This window comes from Podarcis bocagei (genome assembly GCF_964188305.1).
Source record: "Podarcis bocagei genome assembly, chromosome: 3".
Classification (NCBI taxonomy): Eukaryota; Metazoa; Chordata; class Lepidosauria; order Squamata; family Lacertidae; genus Podarcis; species Podarcis bocagei.
The window spans coordinates 107,690,521-107,711,594 of NC_138127.1; the positions used below are offsets into that span (position 1 = coordinate 107,690,521).

At 48.9% G+C, this 21,074-nt stretch overlaps 1 protein-coding gene and 1 long non-coding RNA gene across 2 annotated transcripts in view; both read left to right on the plus strand.

Moving 5' to 3' along the window:
- The window catches only part of KIF13B (kinesin family member 13B), a 204,265-nt gene extending 198,209 nt beyond the window's left edge, over positions 1-6,056 (plus strand). Inside the window, 2 exon segments of the mRNA XM_081188907.1 lie at positions 217-2,456; positions 3,045-6,056. Coding sequence (XP_081045033.1) covers positions 217-485 — 269 coding nt within the window. The 3' untranslated portion in view covers positions 486-2,456; positions 3,045-6,056.
- A 4,340-nt stretch (positions 6,057-10,396) lies between these two features.
- LOC308584222 lies at positions 10,397-20,286 on the plus strand. Its single transcript, XR_014006664.1, has 2 exons — positions 10,397-18,091; positions 18,430-20,286. It is a non-coding gene; the product is annotated as an uncharacterized lncRNA (long non-coding RNA).
- The last annotated feature ends 788 nt before the right edge of the window (positions 20,287-21,074 follow it).

Consider the following 21,074-nt stretch of genomic DNA (forward strand, 5'->3'; position numbering starts at 1 on the left):
CATGTACAAGCTGTACAATGAAGCGAGATGAGCGCCACAACCCCAGAGTCGGCCACGACTGGACCTAATGGTCAGGGGTCCCTTTACCTTTATCCTTTGGCGTAGGGTTTCGCCTGTTTGTCCAATATAGAAAATATAGAGTGGATAATAAATTATACATTTTGGACAAAAGTTTCTCTTTGTGAAACCTCTTCTTTTCTCTCCCCCCCCCCCCAGGCAAGAATGACGGTTCGATCGGAGGGCGGCAATACTTCAAGTGCAATCCAGGCTACGGGCTCCTCGTGAAGCCCAGCCGGGTCAAGAAAGCCACGGGTCCGGCCAGGCGCCGGAGCGCCGGGACGAGACTGCAGGGCGGGGGCAACCCCGAACAGCGCAAGAGCGGCACCTTCTCGGGCTCGGCCTCCAACCTCGCTTCCCTGACCGCCTTGGCCAAAGCGGAAAAGACCCCCAGGAACGCAGAGAACCGGAAGTCGTGGGCCAACTGAGCGGCCGGACACTGCCTTGCGAGAAACCGACAGTTCCTGGAGAGCGGCCTTACTTTGCACAACAAAACAAAGCCGGCGGGGGCAGTTGCAGGGCCCGGGGGTGGGGGTGTTCGTTCTTTCCTTGGGTCGTCGGTTGACTTCTTGCCATGAAGGGGCATCGGCATGTTGCTCCTGATGCAAACGGCGACCCTTTTCCATCCCTCTCTTCACCCCCTGCCAGGTGATGTTAAAAAGAAAAAGCCATCTGCCATCGTGACTTCACAGATTTCCAGCCCTCCTGCAAGAGGCAATGTTCACGGAGCCTCTTTTTTAAGGAAATGCACTGTTGTTCAGGGCCTCACCCTTAAACCACGGGAGAGAGAAGAAGAGACTTGTGTGTCCTGGCGGATGGCGGCTTCAGAGAAACAGTGCCTGGCTTGAGTATTTCTCTCTGGTCTTTTCGTCCCTCTTGCCGGCATCGCTGGGAAGGTATCGCCCCTCGCTGCACTGGGACGAGGCTTTTTGGGGGCTGGCCAGTTGGGTGGTGGGTTGTCCCGTCCCCCCCAAAGAAAATGCCTGAATCTTTAAAAGCAAAGGCACCTTGCAGCTAGCTGACGACACTGCTCTAGTGCTTTTTCTATTTAAAGGAGAAAAAGAGACTTTTCTCTGAGACCCTGCTTGGGTTTTTAGAATTTATTATTTTGGCATGCCCTCTGGTGCTACTGTATTTATGAAACCAGTTCCCTGTACGGTTGGTTGAAAGTTTGGTCTCTGGGGGGCTTCCTCCTTTGCGGCGTTGACGTTTAATCAGTGTGTAAAGCAGATTCCCACCCCCATCTCTCCCCCACCCCCCAAAAAAATTCTATGGTATTTATTTCTTATTTATTGCTAAAAGAATGATAGCAGCACAGCCCTTGCGATTTGCAATCAGCACGCCGCCCGCCAGCTTGCACCAACCTCTTTGCACTGCTCCACGCAGGTTTCCCTCAACTGCTCTCCTTCCCGTCGAAGAATTAAAACGTCTCTCCAGATTTTAAGCTGGCAATCGGACTGAGGTGTGTAGTTTCTGCGGCTGCATTGAGCCCAGAACAGAACCGCTTCGTGGCTCACTCAGCTCAATGCAACCCCCCGAACCACAGATGGAGGCTGGGAAAATTTCACAGATTCCCAGTGGCCTAGAAAACACCCCCCCCCAAGAAAACCTCTTTTGAGCTGAAGGCACAGAGGAGGTTGTAGAGTCCTGCAAGGGTCCCGTGACTGTTGAGCTGCCTTAGTCGGCCACCGCGAGTGCCCTTGCCTGTTTTATGCTTCCCCACTGAAAGGGGAAGGACACAAGCAGTGGCCTGCTAAAACTTGGAGCTGATTTCCTGTTGCCGCGTGCATTCGCAGGGGGTCCCCCTCACCCCCCCATTCTGCAAGAGCATCTCCCGCAAGCATGCGCGGCGGTAATCTTGCGAGTGGACCTTGCTCCTCGTCGATCCTTCATTTCTGCCCTGAACCCCTTCCAAAATTTCTGGGATTTCCCGTGGGCAAACACCGTTGCACTCTGGCTCTCTCGCTGTCTTTTGGCTTGCCGAAGGAGAGTTCGAGAACCTCAGCCTAGCTGTGGGTGCATGTGAGTTGGTGACTTTTTCTCGCGCAGCCTCCCCGTTCTTCCTCTCTCCTTCCCGTGCGCTTGCGCAGCCAGGTTGTGCCTTAATCATCCAGCCGGAAGGGAAAAGCCCTTGCGGAAGGATGTGCGGACGATTTGGAAGGAAAGGCAGAGTGCTTTGCAAGCAGGTTCAGTCGGCAGCATTATCCCCTGCGACAGACGCCCTTCCTGACACCCTGGAGAGATGCTGCCAGCCAGTGTAGACAATACTGAATCCGATGGACCAACAGCCTGACTTGGCAGAAAGTGGGTTCCTGTATCTCCTTTGCAGGAGATGCCCCTGCCGACTGGACTCTCATTTGGCCCTGGAACGAGCGCAAATGTGATCATAGAATCATAGAGTTGGAAGAGACCACAAGGGCCATCGAGTCCAACCCCCTGCCAAGCAGGAAACACCATCAGAGCACTCCTGACATATGGTTGTCAAGCCTCTGCTTAAAGACCTCCAAAGTAGGAGACTCCACCACACTCCTTGGCAGCAAATTCCACTGCCGAACAGCTCTTACTGTCAGGAAGTTCTTCCTAATGTTTAGGTGGAATCTTCTTTCTTGTAGTTTGGATCCATTGCTCCATGTCCGCTTCTCTGGAGCAGCAGAACACAACCTTTCTCCCTCCTCCATGTGACATCCTTTTATATATTTGAACATGGCTATCATATCACCCCTTAACCTCCTCTTCTCCAGGCTAAACATGCCCAGCTCCCTCAGCCGTTCCTCATAAGACATCGTTTCCAGGCCTTTGACCATTTTGGTTGCCCTCCTCTGGACACGTTCCAGTTTGTCAGTGTCCTTCTTGAACTGTGGTGCCCAGAACTGGACACAGTACTCCAGGTGAGGTCTGACCAGAGCAGAATACAGTGGCACTATTACTTCCCTTGATCTAGATGCTATACTCCTATTGATGCAGCCTATTGATGTTCAGATAAGAAGCCGTGTGGGTCAGGAAATGGTCGGCTGTGGAAGACTGAGGGGGCAGGCAGGCACCAAGCGGAGAACTGGCAGACTTGACTTGGCATCGTAGAACAGTAGAGTTGGCCGGGACCCTAAGTGGTCCTCTAGACTAACCCCTTTTAACCACAGCTAACAGGGGCGCTCTTCTCCAGACAGACAGAGAAGGAAGACTAAGGTGCATAGTATTTTCAGTGATGCATGCACCACTACAAAGGGCGAAGGGGACTGGAGATAAATGAATACTACAGAGAAAGGAGTCTTAAAGGCCTCTCTGGACATTCTGTGGATCAAGAAAACCCAGAGGCTTTAGATGCGTAAGAGACGGTGGCAGCGCAGAAAGGGGGTGTCTTTGGAGCAAGCCGAACTCCAGGACTGAGGGGGCAAGAGTATAAAAGCAGCTGGTTCCCTATGCCCCCCCACCCCTCTAGGAATTTTAATAAAGCACACTTGGGGGGGGGGTTAGGAAAATATTTCACCATTGCGTCTTAAAGCGCCTCCTTGAGGCTTTCTAACTGGAGGAGAAATGCTCCACACGAGCTACAATTGCCCCCCCAGCACAGCTTCAGAGAAATGAAATGAGTGCCAAAATCTAGGCGTTTTAATATCCAGGCAGGGTTTTATTGAAAAAAGAAAAAAGTTCTGCAGGGGAATCTTTCAAACCTGTCAGTCGTGATCCTTAAAGAATGAAGCCCACCTGAGTCCCGTGGAAATTGGTAATGCTGGGTTTTGTGACTCAATGAGGGCCAGTAGTTTGCCTGTTAAGTGGACGTTTCTAGGATTCCACGTTTAGGTTCCTACACCCTGCAGTCCTCCCTCGGGGCTGCTGTGCCGAACAACACAAGCGGCAACGGTTTTCCCACCGCGGCAACGGGCATCCTTAACGAACTTACCATTACCTTCCTGCTTATTTCCGGCATGTGTGAGGAATCCCAGGTGAGCCGAGGCTTGCTTGGCAGGTAAACCTGCCACGCTTCCTGCCCCTGGGTTTTGCCAGAATTTTTCATGCACTTTACAAAGGGGAAAGGGCGCTGGTTGGGCAAGTTGTGTTGGCAGCCCGTAAGCCAGAGGACGCCTTTGAGACCAGCCTTTGCCAACCTGATGCCCTCCAGTTCTTTAGGGCTACAGCTTCCATCAGTCCCAGCCAGTTCAGAGGGCACCAAGTTGGCAAAGGCCTCTTGAAACCTTTGCGGTTCTCTGACTCGGGGGCAGCCTCCTTCTAACCCTTTGACACTTTTGCCCTTCCTTTTATATTTAATTCATTGTCTGAGCTCAAGAGCCCTTTGCGTAAAGAATAGCTTTCAAGAATGATTGGGATCAGGACTCGAGGCAGTGAAATAAAACGGCTTGTTGCAATTAAAAGCCCTGCTGTGGGTACTCGTGCGGTTTTCTGGATCATGCCCCCCCCCCCGGTCTTTTCAACAAGACGTAATGTCCTTTCCTTTCGTCTTGCATTAACTGCTCTTTAAAAAACCCCAGAACAGGTCTGCTTTTTCCAACAAATTGTGGCAGCTCTTAAGCCAGAGCGCCACTGGCAAGTTGTTTTTCCACGTTAACAAGGAAATGCAAGCTTGCGCCACCCATTTGCACGTGGAACCGGGCTTTGAAAGATAGACGTCTCTTCGGAGCTCCGCCTGCAAAAATAACCATTTTTCTTTTTTATATCATGGAGAAAGGGGTTTCTACAGTACGTTCAATGGGTCCACCGTAGAATTATCCACCGCTAAGACTTTGAAGTTCAAATACTTTTTTTAAAAAAAGTGCAGTTTCTTTGGGTTTGCAGCTGTGTACTCTTTGCTTGCATCGAAAGCTTTTATATAGTTGAATTGGGGGTGCTGAACACATGGGACACTGCCCCAGTGGCTTGTACTTCCGGCTTCCTTTTAACCAAGCCACAATTCCTTCAACTGTGCCTTATCGGTTTGACAGCTGGCTTGCCCACTGAACCAGGGATTGCGAACCTCTGACCCTCCAAATGGGACTCCCAGCACCCACCAGTCTCAGCCAGCCCTGGCCCCTGGGTTCCCCAGTCCTGCTTTTAAGACAATAGCAGGCACTCCCAGGTCTGTAGGGCCAACGAGTTGGCTGGAGAGATGGTTTTAGAGGAACGACCTCCCTGTTGTTGTCATCATCTCGAAATGTGGAAGGTTTTCTTTAGCACCACTTTCCAGCTGGGGCGCTTCATCGACACCAGCTCCATTAGCAGGCTGCGTCCCAGTAGAATCGCAGAATTGTCGTGTCGGAAGAGGGACCCCCACGGGTCATCTAGCCCAACCCGCTGCAATACAACCCTGCCTTTCTTCAGCCAGCTCTGTCGCGGCCGTGTCTTGTTCCAGTATCTCTGAAAGAGTTTCCCCAGGGCTGAGGCCAAAGGCCCCACCCAAGGTGGCGGCGCCAGCAACCTGCCGCCATTTTGTGTGCGCGCCAGGTATAGAATGGTAGCTGCCAAGGAGGTAACACCCAGTGGGAATTTTACTTGGCAAGAGTCATGGGCAGACGTTTTGGGTGATCTGATTTAACACGCAAATTCATCCCAAATCTGCTACGAGTCGGAAAGCGGCCTGATTCTTGCTCCCCCACCGCAGACACACTTAAACACTACACATGAGCACAAGAGGCGTTTGCCAAGGCGGCAACCTTGGCTCTGTGCAGAATGCGTCCCCATGTGGTCATGATTCCAGGGTCACTAACTCTCCCTCTCCCGTCTTAGGGAGGGGAGCGGGCTTTCAGAGTTAACTACTTTCCGTTGATTTGTGTTGTGATCTTTACTTCTTTGTAAATGTAGGGAGACTGTATATAAAGGACGGATGTTTAGCTGGTTTCGGAAGTGTCTGTTGGTTGTACCTTTTTAAAATGTGCTAAAAATCCAAAGATAAATTGTAATGAAGTGTAAAGTTTTTAATGCTCTCTTGTATCATACTAAACTTGTAATATTGTACCATACCTGTGACATGATGTACCTTACCTAAAATAAAAACACCTCCTTTACGTTAAGCCTCGAATCCTCGCTCGCTCTGTTTCTCCCTCCCTCCCAGACTTGAGACCTCCGGTTATTAGGGAGGTATATAAATTCAAAAAATAAATAAGAATAGAAGCCTGCTTGCCTGGCCAAAGCACTGCAGATCTGCTGGGTTAAGGAAACCCAAGCAAATAGGTATCAGTGGAGGAGTCAAACAGGACCACCTGGCCAAAGTTCTGTGCTTAAAGAGGAAATCCAGATTTATTTATTGTCCCGGATGTGTTCCATGAAGTGAGCATGTTTTTATTCTTTCCCTTGCCCAATTCACTCCGAAGTTTTCGCTAGTTGTGTGGAAAATATAGCAGTGGCTGTGCAGGGAACGGAAGTGTCTCTCTAATCCAGGGGTCAGCACACTTTTTCAGCAGGGGGCCACTCCACCATCCCTAAGACCTTGTGGGGGGCCAGACCATATTTTGGAAAGAAAAAAATGAACGAATTCCTACACCCCACAAATAACCCAGAGATGCATTTTAAATAAAAGGACATATTCTGCTCCTGTAAAAACACGGATTCCCAGGCGGTCCGCGGGCTGGATTTAGAAGGCGATTGGGCCAGATCCGGCCCCAGGACCTTGGTTTGCCTACCCATGCTCTAACCCTCCTCCCCATCAACTAAAAACTTTTGCTTTCGGTGAGAGCTCAGTCAGTAGAGCATGAGACTGACTCTCAGGGTCGTGGGTGAAAGATTCCTGAATCACACTGGGAGCCAGTGTGGTGTAGTGGTTAAGAGCAGTGGACTCGTAATCTGGGGAACCGGGTTCGAGTCTCCGCTCCTCCACATGCAGCTGCTGGGTGACCTTGGGCCAGTCACACTTCTTTGACGTCTCTCAGCCTCACTCACCTCGCAGAGTGTTTGTTATGGGGGAAGAAGGGAAAGGAGAATGTTAGCCGCTTTGAGACTCCTTAAAGGGAGTGAAAGGTGGGATATCAAATCCAAACTCAAATTGCAGGGGGCTGGATTAGATGATGCTCAAGCTCCCTCCCAACTTTGAATTTTTTGATTCTATAACTTCAGCAAGTTTTGCTAACATTGTGCCTTTTATTCATAGGGGATAGAAACTTGTAAGGTGGTTCTTAAGATGACTGTGGGTCATTACACTTCCATGTACCTGTGAAATTGCAGTATACAGACACATGCACTGCAACACTATTTTACTTTAAATAAATTAAAAAATTGTCCAGTAGCACCTTAGAAATCAACTAAGTTTGTTCTGGGTATAAGCTTTCGTGTGCATGCACACTTCTTCAGATACACAGGGTGATTCCTTGTAGAGTTGTTCCGTGCAGAGAGTTCCTCCTTTGTTTGCTTCTGTTTTAGGGAAGTTTTTAATGTGTGACATTTTGATGCATTTTTAATCTTTGTTGGAAGCCGCCCAGAGTGGCTGGGGAAACCCGGCCAGATGGGTGGGGTACAAATAAATTAATATTAGTATTAGTATTTATTTTAGAGTACAGAACACTGATCAGATGTTTGAGCAGCTTCTTTAGAAAGTGTGACATAGTTTCTTTGCATATTTAGTAGGATAGGTGGATTGTAAGTAAAGGTAAAGGGACCCCTGACCATTAGGTCCAGTCGTGGCCGACTCTGGGGTTGCGGCGCTCATCTCGCTTTATTGGCCGAGGGAGCCAGTGTACACCTTCCAGGTCATGTGGCCAGCATGACTAAGCCGCTTCTGGCAAACCAGAGCAGCGCACGGAAACGCTGTTTACCTCCCCACCAGAGCGGTACCTATTTATCTACTTGCACTCTGATGTGCTTTCGAACTGCTAGGTTGGCAGGAGCAGGGACTGAGCAACGGGAGCTCACCCCGTCGCGGGGATTCGAACCGCTGACCTTCTGATCGGCAAGTCCTAGGCTCTGTGGTTTAACCCACAGCACCACCCATGTCCCCTAAGTGGATTGTAGAGGGTTCTTAAATCTAAGACCCTTAGGTATAATGTCCAGGTTCTTGCATTTAGTCAGAAAGGAGATCTCAGTCTGTACCTGTGCAACTTTCTTTGTGAGGTTGATGGACTTCCATTTCATGCGGCTCAGTTTGGCGCCTTCCATGATTCTAGATTCAGGTAGGTAGCCATGTTGGTCTCATGCAGTCGAAATAAATTTAAAAATTAAAGAACTGTCCAGTAGCACCTTAGAGACCAACTAAGTTTGTTCTGGATATAAGAGTATCTGAAGAAGTGTGCATGCACACGAAAGCTTATACTCAGAACAAACTTAGTTGGTCTCTAAGGTGCCGACAAAGGTCCGTATAGTTAAAGCTATGGTTTTCCCAGTCGTGGTGTATGGAAGTGAGAGCTGGACCATAAAGAAGGCTGATCGCCGAAGAAGTGATGCTTTTGAATTCTGGTGCTGGAGGAGACTCTTGAAAGTCCCATGGACTGCAAGAAGATCAAACCTCTCCATTCTGAAGGAAATCAGCCCTGAGTGCTCACTGGAAGGACAACACGGCTACCTACATTACTTTAAATAGATCAATATTTTAATTGAGTGCAGGGCAAGAAGTCCAGGGCTTCTTAAGAAATGCCAGGATTTTGGAGAAATCATGAAGCCAGTATGAGACTTGACGGTGGCCATCCTTTATAGGTGTCAAAGCCCCCATCTAGACCCACACATAGCCTCATTCACACATGACAGTAAACCCAAAGGCAGGCTTGCTGGGACCAGGAATGTGCGCATCCTTCGGGAGAGCAGCTCACAGCCACTTCGCTCTTCCCCAGCCCATTTTACTCTTGCGTTGTTGCACCGAGCTAAGCCAAGCTTGGACTTGGTGCGTCGTCCAGAGCCAGGCTTCTGTTAAAGCTCACTCTCTGTGCCCAACCTGCTTCTTGCAAATGCTTCCCCAGCTCACTATCTGTGTTAATGCAATCACCTCCGCAATTATCACTAATCTGCTGCTGTAAAAAATGTGTGCCTATTTAACGTGCGTTTATGCTCTCGTTCGCACCAGCTGCAATCTTTTTGCATCAAGCTGCCATGCAACTCCCACCTGGCAGTTTTCTCCTTAAATCCACTTGCCAACGGAGTCGTCACTCGTGCAACTTACAAGGCAGGCCCAAGTCTATAAAATCTTATACTGTAATATATATTTTAGTGCCCTAAAGCTGCCACAAGACCTTTTTAAAATAATAATAATAATAATAAATAAATAATTAAATTATTATTATTATTATTATTATTATTATTATTATTATTATTATTATTATTTATTATTATTATTATTTATATCTATATCCCACCCTCCCCAGCCAGGCTCAGAGCGGCTAACAACAGTAAAATGATACAACTTTCTAAAATCATTTCATTATAAAATCAGTTCAAATCAGATTAATGGCAACCATTGGGCTAGAGTTCTGTGAGGATTGCCAAAGGAGGGGGTCAGACTGTGCCTTGGCCAAAGACCAGGCGGAACAGCTCCGTCTTGCAGGCCCTGCGGAAAGATGTCAAGTCCCGCAGGGCCCTAGTCTCTTGTGACAGAGCGTTCCACCAAGTCGGGGCCAGTACTGAAAAGGCCCTGGCCCTAGTTGAGACCAATCTAACCACCTTGTGACCTGGGACCTCCAAGGTGTTGTCATTTGTGGCTCTTAAGGTCCTCCGCGGGGCATACCAGGAGAGGCAGTCCCGTGGGTACGAGGGTCCTAGGGCTTTAAAGGTTAAAACCAGCACCTTAAATCTGATCCTGTACTCGACAGGGAGCCAGTACAACAAATTGGTCATAATACTGACCCCCCAAAAACACTTGTGTAACTTTTTACGATGATGTGGTCGTAGTTCAAGGTGTTGCTGTTAGTATGACCCCCTTAGAAACTTGGTGGAGAGGGTATTTCTAGGTACACTGGTCCCACTTTGATCAGTCAAACTGGCCCTGTTACTGGTGTCATATTAAAATCCACCCTGCATAAGAACTCTTACCTTTCTGGGTGGTAGCACCTGCACTTTGGAACTCCCTGCCACTTGACATGTGCCTTCAGGCATGTGCCTTCGCTGTACTTTTTTTCAGCACCTGCCCAAATCATTTTTGTTTGGACAGGTTTCCCCCTAAATTTAGAAAGCCGAAGGGAGTTTTCAGTCTGTTATTTTCAAATGTCTTAAATGGCTATTAACTCTTTCTTAGTGTTAGGTTTATTGCTTTGGCTTTTCTGTAAACCACTTTGCGGTGTTTCTTCCCCCCCAATCAAGCACTGTACCAAATTGTAAAAAAGAAAGAAAGAAAGAGACTGAATTCCACCGTAAAGGCAATTCTCCAAGTAGCATGTTGGATTCCCTTAACCGTTCCCCCCCCCTCCCCATTTGAAAAACTAGGGATGAATCTTCTGAACAGCGCCATTCTCAGGGCCATCCTGCCACAGAAGTGGGTCAGGTGGCTGGGTGACTGATGGCGGCCGGCCGTGTCATGAGAATTCGGGGACCCTGCGAACCCCCATGAAATGAAACATTTTGCACAAAGAGGACCGAACCAGAACTTTTTTTTTTCAGTTATACATTTTAATTTTCTAGTAGGTACAATACTAAAATAAACACAAATTAAAAAAAAGTTTTATTTAAAACAAAACTGTACAAAAAAGCAGTTATACTACAATTTAATTACAGAACAGTCTACTGTCCAAAAAGGCACTAATAATCCAGAATAGGAGATTACAAGGATACAAGGACTCGGTTGTCGTTTTTCTTTTTGTATTTTTTTCTTCTTTTAAACTAGTATTTAATCAATACAATAGAGCACTTGTTTCTCTCTTTCTCTCTGCCCAACCCCCCCTTTCACGTACAGAAACAAGGACGCCTCTCACAGTCAGTACACATTGGTATAAATATGAGCCCTACGTAGAAAGGTGTCGTCTCTCTCTCTCACGCTCTCTCCTGTTTCCCCTCGTTGCCACCCCTGCTTTTGGGGGGAGGAAGGCAAGAGGTAATTATATATATATATATGACATTTTATCTTTTAATGGAGAGATGGGGAAATATGTGAATAGCTCCTCTCTGCAAGAATGCATTGTATTAAATGGGTGAGGAAATCGAGGCCCAGGGAGAAAAAATTCTGACATGAAAGAGGCTCTGAGACTCTTAATTATGGCTGCAACTTCGCTTTGGGAAGAAGCTCTTGACAAACCGATTCCATCATTCAATAAAACTGTACTTGGGAGCGTACGGTGTTGAATTCCTCCCCACAAACACAAAATTAGCACAGAAGGGGAAGTTTCTCCCTGCTGTGCACAAGTTTGGGTTTTGTTCCACAGGGCTGAGCATTGAACATCATGCGTTCCTCACCTGCAATGGGGTGTGGCGCAAGCCAAGCACGCTTTTACCGTGGTTTGTCGCAGAGGTGCTGTTTGTTTGTTCCTCGAAAGGGCCTTTCGTAAGTGTGTCCCTTTACACGTTAGCAAAGCACTCAAGGCACTGACCGTTCTGTAAAAAAAACGCACAGGGTTTAAACAACTGTGGTCCCAGTTTTGCACAAGCGGTTTGGGAAGAATTCACGCAGGGGATTGGGACTAGCCTCGCATTTAAGAAGTGGGGAGCGAGAGATCCTTAAACAAAATCCTTTGCAAATTAGGATGTCATTATTAATGATTTGGAGGAGGAAACTGGCAGGGAATGATCTGTGGGCATGGTCTTCAAGGTGTCGGCCAATACACTCGTTGGATCTTTCGCTGGTTGTTACACGGGGACCAGTTTTGCCAGAAAATGCCTCCTCCTCTCTTACCTACAGGGCCGCAACACAGATTATGGAGGAGATGGGAAATTAAGATTACCAACGTTCACCAACCTGGTATCCCTCGAGCTGTTTTGGACTGTCCTGAACTATCTTGAGGGGCAGGAGGTGGCCAGGTGACGCCGTGGCTCAAACCATCATGGCACAAAGCCACCATTTTGGTTGGGGTGGGGTCAACGACCTCAAAGTGTCCATTTCCCCCCACTTCCCGCCCCCCTTTTCTGTGGGCCACGATTTGGAAATCCACCAATTATCTCTGCCAATCGCTTCTGGCGTGATTTGATAGCGGCGTTCTTTGCAGCAATATCTCAGTGAAGAGATTCGGATACTCTGACCCAAGGTTTTTCCCCCCACTACTTGGGGCCAGTGCGCAGAAGGACCTGCAAGGATGATTTAAGGAAGAGCAGAGCAGCTTCTGAGCAATGCAAAGAGTGACGGCAGCGAAGCCCCTCCGAGGCATCTTCTGATATTGGCAGCTGTCTGTTACTCAGCCCTTTGGGCAAAGGGGGTTTCTGGGGGGGGGGGTGGCTGACCCAAACCTGGTCCTGAAATACGGAACCAAAGGCAAGAGGGCGAGAGAAAGAGAGAGAGAGAGACCACAGCTTTTTCCAAAAACTGTGTCATACATACAGAAGACGAAGACAGGCATATAGATGTTAACAAAAATAAGTAGCAAAAGAAATTTGATTAAAAAAAATTCTCTCACATCATCCTATATACTACATCCTCCCTTCTGCTTAGCAGAAAATTTTACGTACACAAAAATACAAATACACAATTTTGTAGAACAGTCTGATTTTAATATATTTATATATATTTATATTTATATGAGTGGCAGGTTAGTTTATTATATGGAGCTTTTTGCACTTTTGGCTCATATGCAACAAGGCTTATAAATTCAGCTTTAGCTTTTCATTCAGGTTTTTTTATTTTTTTATTTTCTATTTTCTTTTCTTCCTTATATAGCTTTTTTTTTAAAACAACTGTTTCTCTTTTTTCACATTTAAAGCAGCATTCAATCTGCAAGAGGAATCGGTGGCAACAGCAAGGGGCGGGGGGCCTTTTTTTTGGGGGGGGGTTGTCTGGTGGAGGATTTTTGGGGAAAGGGATAGAGATATACAGACATTCCAGTGCGTTGGGAGTCGTGTGTTTTTTGCGTGGAGAGCGGACGTTTACGGACGAAAATGAAAACGAGGGTTGCGAGCTGAGGGGCGGCGAGACACAGATTTACCTCATGAGGTAGGCTGAGACACAGGTTGGCAGGGCAAGGGCACCAGGCCGGGGTGCCCATTGCCACCGCAATAGTGAGCGAGGAGGGGGCGGCACTCGGCGCGAGACGCAGGAGACCCCGGGACGTCAACGGAGGAAACGCACAGGCAAAGACACAAAGGCTTCTCAACGGCAGGTCGCGGCAAAAAGGCAAATAAATGAGCTCCTACGACAGGGCAAGTCTTGACTCCCTGCAATGCAGACAGCGGAAGACCCGAAAGGTCTGAGGTCGGCGTGCCGTCCCCCTCGCCGGTTACAAGGCAGACAGGCTAGCTCCCTTTTTTTTGAAAAATAATGATTTCTTTGTAATTAGTTTTCCGATTCACCCCAATAATAACCAAATTGTAACAGATAAGAGTTAATTCCCAAATTATACAGTTGTCAAAATGCCAATCAACTTGGACTGGCGAGATTCCAGGGGTAAAAACTGAAATACAGTGGTACCTTGGTTTGCAACCGCTTTGGATTACAACCACGTCAAACCCAGAGGTGCGTGTCCCCCCTTTTTTTTTTTGGATAACAACCCATTTTTATTTTTATTTTTTTGGATTACAACCAATTTTTTGGGGGAGGCCCCATTGGTGAAAGCGAGCCTTGGGTTACAACCGGACCTCTGGAACAGATTATGATTGTAAACCAAGGTACCATAGATTCCGGCGTATAAGACGCCTTTTAACCCTGGAAAATCTTCTAAAAAGTCAGGGGTCCTCTCATACGGCGGGTATGGGTTTGCTGGGCAGCGGCAGCGGGCGGCAGGCTCTGCGCTGGGAGGAAGTCGCCCAGCAAAGTTGCCGCGTATAAGACTGGGCGTATAAGTCGACCCCCCCAAGCCAATTTGGGGGGTCACCTTATACGCCCAGTTGCCTAATACACTGGAATCTATGGTACCACTGTAACCAATTTTTTTGAAGGGGAGGGGCAGGTAAGCCCCACCAAGCCGAACCGATCACATGACACCATTAATGCTCATCAACTTGGGGGCCCTCAAATATTTTATTGGGGGGGGGGGGAGAAGAGACCTCGGCTCCTGTGAGTTTGGCTCCTACACTTCCGTTTTCCAAATGCAATGTTTAACGCTCTTCCCCACCGCCCCCTCCAAACAATATCAATGCCACGCAAAAACACACACGGGGAACGAAACTAGAGATGGCCTCTTCCCACATCGCAAACTCCTGATGATGCTGGGATGCAGCCACGAAACAGGTGAAATGAAATGACTTAACGGGAGGGGGGTCAGTATCCGTCCTGCCTTTTTCTTTTTCCGAGAGGGACAGAGCCCAGAGAAGGATGCAACCAACCTTGGCCGCCCATCACTGAACGAGAGGCGCTGGCTGAAGGCACGGACCAGGGACCCCCCAGCAGCACGACACCCTTTCAGGGGGGTGGGAGGGAGAAGAGCGAAGAGTTGCAACTGACCCCCTGGTACAGGAACAACACCCCCACCTCACCCCGCCCTTTCACCTTGGCCCTTCTGGGCCGATAAAGGCACCACCTTCTGCCTCGCAGGCCCTCCCCCCACTGCAACACCAACGTAAGGACCGCACAAGGGTTGCAAACGAGATGAACGGAAGTGGAGGAAGTCCCTGCACCTTTTGGGCAAGGGGGGGGGGCGACTTCAGCAGGCCTTGCTACCTTCTGCTGCTGCCAAAATCTTTCTGCTTGCAGCGGTTCTCAACCTGTGGGTCCCCCGATGTTGTTGGACTACAACTCCCATCATCCCTGAGCTCTGGCCTTGCTAGCTAGGGCTGATGGGAGTTGTAGTTCAACAACATCGGGGGACCCACAGGTTGAGAAAGGCTGGCTTGAAGTAAGGTGCAGGGACCCCACCATCTTCTGCAGCCCCAGCCCAAGTCTGGATGGCTCCTTTTCAGAAAGGGGCTTTCTCGTCCAGGTAATGCGTCGGCAGGTGTTGGCCCGGAACAGGCCAAGGCACGACACCAGGGTGCATGGGAGGCCTCTGAGACTGCATTCCACACCCCTGTTTTCTGTGCCAGGGAGGGAAAGAGTTTTCTGACTACGGAGCCGCTGTCTGGGAACAGTGCAACAAAGACGTCTGGCATTTTGGCTTTGGCTGCCAAAGCACGCTCCTGCAGGGTCTACCAGCCTGGCCGGTAAACCGAATAATCTGGAACCACGTGTGTTTCGCACTCAGGACTCGCAAAGCGGCATGGAAGCTAGCCTTTCCCCAACATGGTGCAAGAACCTTCATCGCTTTGTAATCGGAGGGGCAAGATCGCGGCGCCTATGAAACCAGTATGCAAATTGCATGCCACAAAACAGACGTCAAACTAATTGCAAATCTGGGGGAGAGATACTTTTCCTTTCAGAATTTTGTTAAAATATCCATTTTTTTGTTTTTTGAAAGGAAGAAAAAAGATTAATCAAGAACACTTCCCACTTAACGCATTTACAAACTAAGGGTGACCCGTGACCGTTTACAAAAACAAGCCTGACCGTAAAAGAAGAAGGCATTTTTTGGGAAACCTGATTTAAGGACTGGATCGGAAGCTTCGGCTACAGAGGGAAACAACTGAGACAGTTAGATCCCTCCAGGTGGAATTAAATGCACAGGTCTGGGAACCCAGAAACTAATCCTGCACTGCTTTAGAACTGCAATGATCGGGGCAGAGGTTACGTTGCAATGGTTGGCAGTCTGGCCAGGAAAATGACTTTGAAATGGGGGCGGGAACCTGCCTGAGGTATCATGATGTCCGAGGAGCGCATGAATTGCAGAGGTGCTGAAAATTGCCCCCCGCAACTACCCGGTTTGTCCAGGGGTGCAATGGCGACTCGGGGAAGAGGGTGGGCAGGAGGTTTGGCGGAGGGGAAGAGCAAGAAGAAAAGGAATTTCCGCATGTCCGATATGTCACGGCAGACTTCGGTGTTGTGGGTGTGTATCACTCGTTGGGACGGCCCTGCCTCCCTGCCACCAGGCGCAAGCAACACACATCTCTGAAGCATTGGGGCAAGCTATATCTCTGCTGCCCACACCCAAACAGGAGACTGAAACGAACCTCTCTGAGGGCGCCCAAATTTCACAGAGGTTTTCCAGAAACAGAATTCAAGTCAAGAGGAGAGGAAAGAGAGGCAGTGGAAGCGGCTGTCATGGCTTCTGCCCGGCTTTTGTTGGGCAGCTAATGCAACCTTCTAGGGCCTCCTGCCCTCGGAGTCCCGGAGACGGAAGGCATGTAAGGGAGAAATGCCCTTTCGTCGTCGTCCCCCGTGGTGAGGCCGGGGGGGGGCGCCTCTTGCTTGCTATCCTCCCTGCCCCCCAGCCGTGCGTGTAGGCACTTTTAGAAAATGAACACCTAAGACAGACAACAACTACTCTGTAGCGCACAGGCCACTCTCGGGACTCAAGGAAGAGGATGTTTCTACCCAAAGGCAGTTGACACCCAAGATGGCAGAGCCAACGACTTGTCTTCTATTTCGGCTTTCCAATGCTGGCCTTTTCTCAGAGAGAGGGGAAGCCTGCCTTCTCCCAGGCCTCGCCACGCTGATGGCCCACGTGCCACGGAAGTGGCGACATGAGCCTCCCCCTTCGGAAACACCACAAACGAAGGGAAAGTTGCGCAAAGGTGCCTCCTCGTATCGGGATGGGAAGGTGTCGGCAGTGGCTGCTTGAAATCCGCCCGGAATACCGAACGGTTTATCAGAGTTCACAGAATCACAAGAGAAGAATCCCATCTTGAGAATCCCTGGCAGACAGCCATCCAACCACTGCTTAAAAGCCTCCAAGGAAGGAGAGCGCTGCAGCTTCCAATGTCAAACAGCTCTTAGCATCACAAAGTTCTTCCTAAGCTTGAGTTGGAATCTCATTCCTAACAGTCCAGTGCGATCTCGGTCAAATTCAATCTGGTGCAGCAGATTGCAATGTCCTACCTACCTGTTTGTTACAGCTTCCTTTTTGGGCTAACCAGCTGATCGGTTTCCACGGAGGTGTTTCTGTACTTGGACACCAGAAATAACACACAGTGCTCCCCTGAAAGCCAACCGGTCAGCTGTACCCAAGCCATTCCGACCGCAGACCTGGACAGAGACCCTGTTCCCGGCCGCAAACAGGAGAACCACTGTAAGAGACACTACGAGCATTTCAGCACAAAGTTATTTCTTGGTGGGTGGCTGGCCTAAACCGAAACCTCGTTAAAGACCGGTTGCTGAGGATCAACAGCGGGACAGAGAGGCCAACTGGAACCTTGCTCATCTCTGTGGGAAAATGGGACGGCGAACTAGACAGTCCATTGGTCTGATGCAGCTGCCAGGATCAGCCACAAATGGCCGCTGGTCTTTATCAGGTTGTGATCTTGGCCTGGAGTGGCAAAAGGACATGGTCTGGTTGCCGCTGGAAGAATGGATTGCTGCACCTGATCCAGCCAGGCCAGGATTTGTGGCAGACAAATCACACGGTGTGTGTTGACATAGCTAGGCTACCATGTGAAGGCTGCCGTCCCCGCAGAGCCAACGTGATGTGCAAATCGCCCTTGTATACAAGATTGTGTGGGATAAGGAGAGTGGAAGATTCTCCTGAAGGTTTGACAAGGAGAGCTATGCTTTTGGTGCGAGACTAAGCTACAGTTTAGCTCCTTCCTCTGATGTGGCCGCCAGGAGTTCGGAAACCTCTGTCTCGGTTTGCGGCCGTAGCGGTTTAGCGTTACGTCCAAAGCCCGGCAAACGTTTAGCGCTACATCCAAACATGGCCACAGTCACAGAGGCAGGCATGACGCAGGCTGGTCCCCGAGGAGAAGGGGAAGACCGGAAAACGTGGCTTTATCGTGGAAGAAAAGACTCTTAATGGCTACTAACCACAATGGCTATGTTTCGGCTCCGCAGTCGGAGGCCTCTGAATATTAGTTGTTGGGAATCAAAGGTGAGTGAGCCTTGCTGGGCTCCGGTTCCGCTTGTGAGCTCCGTCTGGGTAGCGAACCAACCACAGTGAAAACAGAGCGCTGGACTGGTCAGGCTACTGATCTGATCTAGCTCCAAAGAAGAGGGAACAGGGCAACAGCTGAGTGGTAGAGAAACATGTATACAGTGGTGCCCCGCAAGACGAATGCCTCGCAAGACGGAAAACTCGCTAGACGAAAGAGTTTTCCGTTTTGGAGGTGCTTCGCAAAATGAATTTCCTATGGGCTTGCTTCGCAAGACGACAATGTCTTGCGAGTTCCTGCTGGTTTTTTTTCCTCCCCCCCCTTTTTCTAAGCCACTAATCAGCTGATCCGATCAGCAGATAAGCCGCTAAAAGCCGCTAATAGCGCTAAAAGCGCTAATCTGCTAATCCTTCAATGGGCTTGCTTCGCAAGACGAAAAAACCGCTAGACGAAGAGAATCACAGAACGGATTCTTTTCGTCTTGCGAGGCACCACTGTAATCAGGTTCACTCCCAGTTAAGAATGGATTTAGGTGGAAGAGCCAGGGAGAAGCTTCAGCTGCTGCCAGTCAGAGTGGACATTTCTAGGCTAGGGAAGCCGGTGGACGTATGGCAGCTTCAGTTACATGGAAGGCACAACCTACAATTATTATTATTATTAACTGAATTTACACACCGCCCAATACCCAGAGGCGATTCATGGAATAAAATCAAAATATGCAACCACAAAATACATAATCAAAATAAAAACCACAACCCAATACCCACCCATCCACAAAAAAACCCACATTTTAAAAGGGCATACAATGTCAGACCCTGGTATGACATATACAAGCTCCAACAGACCAGGCAAGAGTCTCCACAGAAATGCCGTCACTCCAAAGCAATTGTTCTTGGCCAAAAATCATGTCCCACAAAGTATTAAATCGGGCTAAGTACATAATAAACTGAGTAACAATAATTTATTTCTGCATTTTATTAAAAAGTAACCCCAAAACACAAAAAAAAGGGGGGGGTTCAGGAACTAAGTTTTATCCACAAGGAGGTTGACAGAAAGGACGGGTGCATTCAAAATTTTGTTTCTTGGGCAAAAAAAAGGATGCCAAGAATTAACAGATCCTGAGGAGCACACGAAGACAGAGAGCAGTGCAATTCTAACCACGTTTAGTCAGAAGTAAGCCCTGCTGAATTCAGGGGGTCTTACTCCTAAGTAAGCAGGATTGGGATTGCAGCCTAGGAAACTAGGGGGGCTGGCAGTTTGCATGTGACCTGAGCAAATACCCTAAACTGGAAAAACACAAAAAAAATCCAGCGTATGGAAATGGCGCGATTCTTTCTCTGCCAGGGGGATCGAGTTGCTCTCACTGGGAGCCCCTGAGATCCATCTGCGTTTGTGGTTCAGAGAAGGGCCTCAATCCAGCTGATGGAAGCTTGGACTGAGTCGCACCGGAAGCAGCCGTCTCTTTGGCTGCTCCAGTTCCTACAAGGCAACTCATTCAGCTGGATGACGCACTTTAGAGGGGGACTTCGGTCAACAGGCCTCACCTTAGTTGTGGCTCACTTTTGCTGGATGGATGCCTGCCTGCCTGGCCCCGGGATGGGGTGAAGAAAACCCGCTTGCAGGCCTTGCGGCAGCCATTGACCATGACTTAAATAAATTCACGATAGCCAGGGTGACTGCGCTGTGTCTGCACCGTTCTGAAACCCAGTGGCTGGAAGATGGAAAGGGGGCCTTGGGTTCGAATCCTGCTTGCTGGTTCCCCATGATGGGCATCTGATTGGGCACGGTGAGAAGGGGATGCTGGACTTAGATGGCCCATTGGCCTGATCCTGTAGGCTCTCTCTTCTGCTCTGTGGTGGCGGAGACGCTTCTCAGGGTCTGCGTCTTCCATTGAAATGGATGGGGCAGCCTGAGATTATGAAAACAGAACAGACCAAAGACTATTTATGTACACCACAGAGGCAGCAAGGAATATGTTGGCCCAAAATTGGAAATCACAAGAAGTCCCTACCATTGCGGAGTGGCATGCGAAAATGATGAACTACGTGGAATTAGCCAAACTGACTGGCAGGATTCGAGGTCAGGACGATCAGAGATTCCAGGAAAGTTGGAGTAAATTTATTGTGTACTTAAAGGATAACTGTAAATATTTAAAAACACTGGCAGGACTGAAGTAACTCCTACAATGTATAAGACAGATACAAGGTTAAAAATTAAAATACGCGACTGGAGAAAATAAGGGATACCCGCTGAAGGGAAGGAGGGAAGTCACAAGCTCGGCAGAGCTGAAAGTATATATGTGATTTAATGTATTGTAAAATGACTGTGCAAAGAAAATAATAAAAATGTATTGTTTAAAAATAATAATGGATGGGCCAGCCTGTCTGCAAGAGCCACAGGTGCGCATCAAGTGCGCATGAGAAAGTCCAGATCAGCCAAGTTTGCCAGTGGTTAGCAAGGGGTGCTTTGAACCATGCTCCTGTTGTGGGCAGGAAATGTCAAATCTCAGTAGCATCTCCCTTTCTTTCCTCGCCTCTTCCCCCTCATCCCGGCCGGGACACATCCCTGCCACTGCTATGGCAGCACCGTGGGAGAACACCTGCATTGAGTGCAGAAGGCCCCGGGTTTAATTCTTGCCCTCCCCAGGAAGGGCTGGCAAAAGCCCCTCTCTGCAATCTGGGAGGCTCTGCTGTCTGCCAGTCTGGAAAAGATGGCGCTGGACTGATTCGGGAGAAGGCAGATTCCCTCCGACGGACGTGATAAAGCGTCATCTACCATGGAACGTAAAACCGTTGTCGGCTTGTGCGTGGAAGCAGCAAAAGACGGGAAACAGGAGCCCAGATTCTTACGTGCCACGGAAGAACAAGTAGTGCAGAGTGCCCAAAAAAAAAATCAAAATAAATCTCAACAGGAAGCACTTTTGTGAACGTGGAATTTACTTCTGGTAGGAAATCTCAGCGTTTCCTGGTCATCTTCCAACCAGGTTCTCCCCTTCTCCAAAGCACCCCCTGCCGCTCCAAATATGCGGAAAGGCAGGGTTTGGGATATAATAATACACATCTTGGAAGAAAAGCAATGGCAAACCTAGACAGCATCTTAAAAAGCAGAGACATCACCTTGCCAACAAAGGTCCGTAAAGTTAAAGCTAT